This window comes from Trichoplax adhaerens, genomic scaffold (genome assembly GCF_000150275.1).
Source record: "Trichoplax adhaerens TRIADscaffold_1 genomic scaffold, whole genome shotgun sequence".
Taxonomy (NCBI): domain Eukaryota; kingdom Metazoa; phylum Placozoa; class Uniplacotomia; order Trichoplacea; family Trichoplacidae; genus Trichoplax; species Trichoplax adhaerens.
Window position 1 is genome coordinate 4,529,208 of NW_002060943.1, and position 5,540 is coordinate 4,534,747.

At 32.6% G+C, this 5,540-nt stretch overlaps 1 protein-coding gene across 1 annotated transcript; it reads left to right on the top strand.

Moving 5' to 3' along the window:
- Nucleotides 1-581: 581 nt before the first annotated feature.
- On the top strand, nucleotides 582-4,962 carry TRIADDRAFT_51755 (uncharacterized protein; the record flags this gene model as incomplete). The annotated part of the gene is made up of 16 exons (XM_002107803.1): nucleotides 582-661; nucleotides 1,266-1,362; nucleotides 1,699-1,792; nucleotides 1,881-1,964; nucleotides 2,076-2,201; nucleotides 2,318-2,364; nucleotides 2,450-2,526; nucleotides 2,661-2,730; nucleotides 2,811-2,925; nucleotides 3,064-3,114; nucleotides 3,334-3,400; nucleotides 3,472-3,575; nucleotides 3,650-3,742; nucleotides 3,864-4,030; nucleotides 4,148-4,297; nucleotides 4,843-4,962. 16 exons carry the CDS (start codon nucleotides 582-584, stop codon nucleotides 4,960-4,962), a joined length of 1,542 nt encoding a protein of 513 aa, XP_002107839.1.
- Nucleotides 4,963-5,540: the final 578 nt, after the last annotated feature.

A 5,540-nucleotide genomic window follows, 5' to 3' on the forward strand; every position in this document is an offset into this window, starting at 1 on the left:
ATCAATTGATACCAAATTTGTCTAATTTTGTCTTGAAATTATGTTTCCATATTATTTCAATCAGACGGAATTTTTTGGAGTGTCTTCTTTTAGTACTGTACTGTACAGTACTGTACTGTACTGTACTGTGTAGAGTGTACTGTACAGTGTACAGTACTGTACTGTACTGTACTGTACTGTACTGTAGGGTGAAGTTTAAATTCTACAGTACTATGTCTTGCTTTCCCGACCGTTGCTCCAAATGAGCTGGCGGACCATTTAAAAAATAAAAAATATAAATAAAATAATTAATTATACAATATATACTGTACCGTGTACGGTGCGTATAGTAATATCGTTAAGGTACAGTACATTGATTGTATGTTATAGTTATAATTTACATTAGTGTATTCAAAATCGATTTCCCTTGGTGTACAAGTATACTGTGTATTAGTGACTGACGACTGTATTCGTTATTTTTTAGATGTTGAGATATCAATGTTGCCCAGCTGTTCAATTTCATAAGTAATTTTACAAGTGCAGACCTTGGATACCGCTGAAATTAACATCAAAAGGAGCTAAATCTTGGCTTTTATTTAATCATGCAATTTGATCGATTTGGATTTGCTATTTATGGAAATACGGAAGAATCGCAGGACGACATTCGATATCATGATTATGAGTTAGTGAAAGAAAGATGAATGACGAATGCATTATAAATATCTTCAACTCTTAACTTGCATAAAAGTATATTAATTTTCAAGATTAACTCGATTATGCCAATTAGTACCGCTGTAGGATAATGTTTAGGCCTGATAAGGTTAGATGTATACGGGCACAAGTATTAATTACAGTAAATGGGATAGACAAAAAAAGAATTGCCATCGGCCGTACCATATCTCATGCAGTATGCAATGTCAGGATGCATAGATACATGGATACGTTCAAAACGAATTGTATAGTTATTGATTAATTCGACTTCCGATAGAAGCAATAGTAAAGCTTAAGATCGAGTTTACAATAATCATATTGTTACCGTCGATGTAATGAAGACGGATAGTGATGATAACTTTCAAAGATAAGTGGCTATAGAAATCCGTTCCTATCCCTACCTCATCAGATGAAGTAGTCTACTACTTTCTAACAATTGCATCCATTTCTTAACTTTACCACAGAAATGATAATTACTTGTATAAACTTGTTGGCTGTGTGGTAATATATAAGGTTATGCTATAAACTTTTCAGAATTATATATACGTATTAAACAATTGCATCAATTTTATTAGTGAAGGAAGCGTTGATTCCAATTTTTTAACAACACAACGTGTTTGGGAGAAAATAGTCAACAATTGGGAAAAATATACTAATGGATCTCCTAATAAAGTCAGTACCAAACAATCGATATCGCTGGTTATTAGAGACGTGCTTTCTAACCTATAATAAAATTGAGTAAAGTGACATTGGATATCAGTAGATGCTTATTAATGACTGTCATATCTTACAGTTGAGGACGCATATTAAGCGTGGTATTCCAGATACATATCGATCAACCGTTTGGCAATTACTACTGGGCAGTAATTTCCTGATGTGTAATTCGGACTTCGATTATCAAGTTTGTAATTGATGACTTCTATAATTGATTAGATTGCATTTTTATGTACAGTATATGTTGATTTGAATCCTTCAATTATTTTGCTTGCATTCATACGATATTGATAGGAAATGGTGAAAATGGTTTATCACGACTTAGTTGATGTAAATATTAGTGAGTATTGCATCGATCATGCAATTATTACCCTATCCAAATATGAATGTAAGTTAACATATACTGGCCAGCTTGAACCATCATAACCTCTAAACCACAATTATTAAATTTAATGTACAAGTGACTATCGTTTCAGGCTCGTCTTCTATAGAATCTTCGAATATGACGGCGAAAACTGCAGCTCGCATTTCCATCATGAGACAAATTATGGTGGATATAGGTAATTGTGAATACCATCCGTGCTGAATTATTTAAGGGCATTGCATTCAGTGATTGTCATACCTTGCAAACTGTAAATTAAAATTTAAATAATCCTTATCTTGGTACATAGGACGTTCGTTTCCTACCCATCGAAAATTTATGGGTGATCTAGCTGAAGGCAAGGAAGGAAGAGCTCAGTTATTTAGACTTCTAATGGTCTACGCATTGTACAATCCTTCTATCGGTTACTGCCAAGGTAGTAATATAAAATTCAAGGCATTAAATTTGGGGCAAAATTTTAGATAGAATCTTGACTGAAATGTAATGTACTAGTTTTATATTTGATATTCATTGTGTATGAACATTATCTAGGTATGGCATTTATCGCCGGTATGTTGCTAATGCACATGAACGAAGAGGTAGTGAATGTGAATGGATAAATGATTATCCTGTTAAAATCTTGCTATGATTCCAGATAATTTAGGCTAACTTTATTTTATTGAGGATGCTTTTTGGTCAATGGTGTCGTTATTTGAAAAATCGAAATATCTTAGAGGATATTTTGATAAATCTCTATCGCGGTATGCTCAACTATCATTTGCATTTAGTGATATACTATTCGAGTGACAATGTGTCATTAAAAGCCATATTAGAAGCTCTTGAAGAAGTTTTTGAACCATAACGTAATATTTAACTAATTAAATCATTTGAACAGGATTCACCGAAATGCGGAAGTCTTTTGGCGTATTCTTGAACAAAAAATGCCTAAACTATGGCATCATCTTGTATGAAACATAATTTTATGTCTGATAGAATTGTAGCTTAATTATTTATCATTTTATGAATTTAACTCGTTTTTTTATAGGACGATATGAAAATTCACCCTCTTATGTTTATAACTCAATGGTTTATGACTCTTTATACTAGCCTTCCATGCTGGGATACTGTATTATGCATTTGGGATATGACACTTTTTGAAGGTAACTATAACGATGCAGACTAATGTGCAAGTACTTTGCTTAAAATAGGTTCTGTATTGTTTGATCTATGCTTTATCATTAAATTTATTAGGAACAAATAATTAATTCTTCATACATTAATGCTTGTACATTTTTTAGGAACTTCGACTTTATTTCGTATTGCAATTACCATTATGATGCAGTTAGAAGGTATTCCACGATAACTCGTTCTAAAGAATCAGCGTCATTGTTGACGCTCCAGTATTGATTGCATGATTACCTTAGTATTACAACGTTTCTCAGTTTCAGAAATGAAAGGATTTCACCTTAATAAATCTTCTGTTTATTTAAAGTTGACGCTATTTTATAGCTTGTAAATAGTACTACACAAATTGGTGTTGCTCAATGTGTTTTCTAATTTGAACACAGACGAATTACTCGGAGCCACAAATTTAACTGATCTAATGCCATGTATTCTGAAAATTTCACCAAAAATGTAAGTTATTCACGTTCACATTCTTAACTGCCAATTCCATATTACTCATTTATGAATATATTTGGTAATAGCGTTAAAAAATCAAAGTTTATACCGGCTGTGCGGAAGACCGTTCTCCCTGAATGGGAAATTGAAGCTGTGCAAGCAATTATCCATGAAGATAAAGCAGATGAAGGTATGCCACCAATCGTATTTTGTTCGTCATAAGTTAACAACATTATTTTAATCCAATTAATTTCAATTATGTAGTAGCGAAAAGGAAAAGGTTGGAACCAGAATTAGATGAGTTAGGTAGCAGGGACAAGCGCAGTCGGATAGACGAAACCCAAGCTGTTGTTACAAGTAAGAAATAAAGAAATTTATTAGTCTAAATTATTTCTCGTTCCATGATATAATAACGTGATAGTGTAGTTATTATCGTGCAATTAACATAATTTAATATCTGGTATCATGCTATTATTAGGCGATAATCAAGTATCAGAGTCGAGTTTGCTTCAGAAGCTTGCAGGTATAATATCAGGAACTAAAGAAATAAAGAAGCATAAGGCGAGGAGAACTTCTCAAATCACCCCGAAAAGAAGACAAAATGATATCCGAAGGAGAAGGGCAAAACCTGTAATGATCGAAATGGTAAGATGATGTATTGTCCTTGAATAATTAATTATTCACTAAATAAGACAAGCTACTTCAATCGCTGTATACTTTAAACAAAAAATGAAAATTTACTCACGGTTTTATGACCATTAGAAAAACTTAGGAAACGTGAAAGTGGATAATTTAGCATCAAATGTATCGATGCTGAACAATCCATTGTATAGTGATGCTAAGTCTCGGAGCATAAATAATCAAGAGAATACGTTCTCCTTCAGGAAAGAGCTCAATAATGACCAGTTATTCGTAAGTTATGCTCAGTCATTCTCAGTCAAATTTAAATTTTCTAAATAATCGAAATTTAATAAGACTGTGATATTGTATTTAAAAATAAATACGGAAGCCTAACGCAAGTGCAGTAAAACCTGCAATTGGAAGGTAAGGATAGTATATTATTGCAATTGCAAGTTACTTCAAAATTTGGCGATATGTGATAAGTTATTTTAATTCTTTAAAGTACGGCTAGAGATAAGCTATCATTCAAAATTTTCAACACTCCTACTCCTTCGAGGCTAACACAAGTAAGTGACATTACTGAATCATATTGCAATGAGGACAACATTCTGACGAATGGTCAACTCAAGTTAAGATGTTCATATTAATCACTAGTCCAGTACTTTGATACTATTTGCAAAGATAGACATTAGGGAAAACGCTCTATAAAGTGCTACAGTATAGTTAACTTTACTGATCATGACATGGAGATAGAATTGAACGATCTTTAATATGTGTTTTACATGCTATTTCACCCTAACATTAATACACTTACTCATTTCTGATTTTAAATAAAGAAAACTGCTAGAAATGATTGGTTCTGTAGTTCAGCAATTACTAATTCACCAGACGTTGAAATGAGCGACTTCAACAAGCAAAGTGTGCGATTGAAGCTTGAACTTGAGAATGTAGACTAATGTAATCGGTTAATTAAATGCTAATATTCTAGCGTAGATGTATACTTATAGCGATTTCTACTTAATACAAAATGTGGCGGTTAGAAGAGTTCCTGTCGTATCACTGCATTGCAGACAAAATCTGACATGTTGCAGGACTCGAGCTGTTCTATTTGCTTATGACTTAGCCCGGAATTTTACCTTGCTGATATACAACAAAAATTTCAGCTAAAAAGTGTGTTGGATTTTATTTTGTTAGGCAGAGTTTGACGTCAATGTCTTGTAATCCTACAGTCATTGAGGTGCTTGTATCCCAATATATAATATTCTTAAATCTTAAATGCTTAGATTTTATACCTATTTCTTCATGAATTTTTAATGTAAGACATAATGAACGAAGTTCATGCTGTAGATCAGCTTCATAAATAGCAATTGGTTGTGAACTTAAAAATTTCGTTGCGTACATAATATATAATATCATTACATTCTAAAAATAAAATGAACGCATGTATTCTTTAGTGATAACTTTCAGGTAAGGTTTCTTTACTGTGGAATTCCTAATTCAACGATAAATTGATTGAAATTGAAGTATGGCGTTA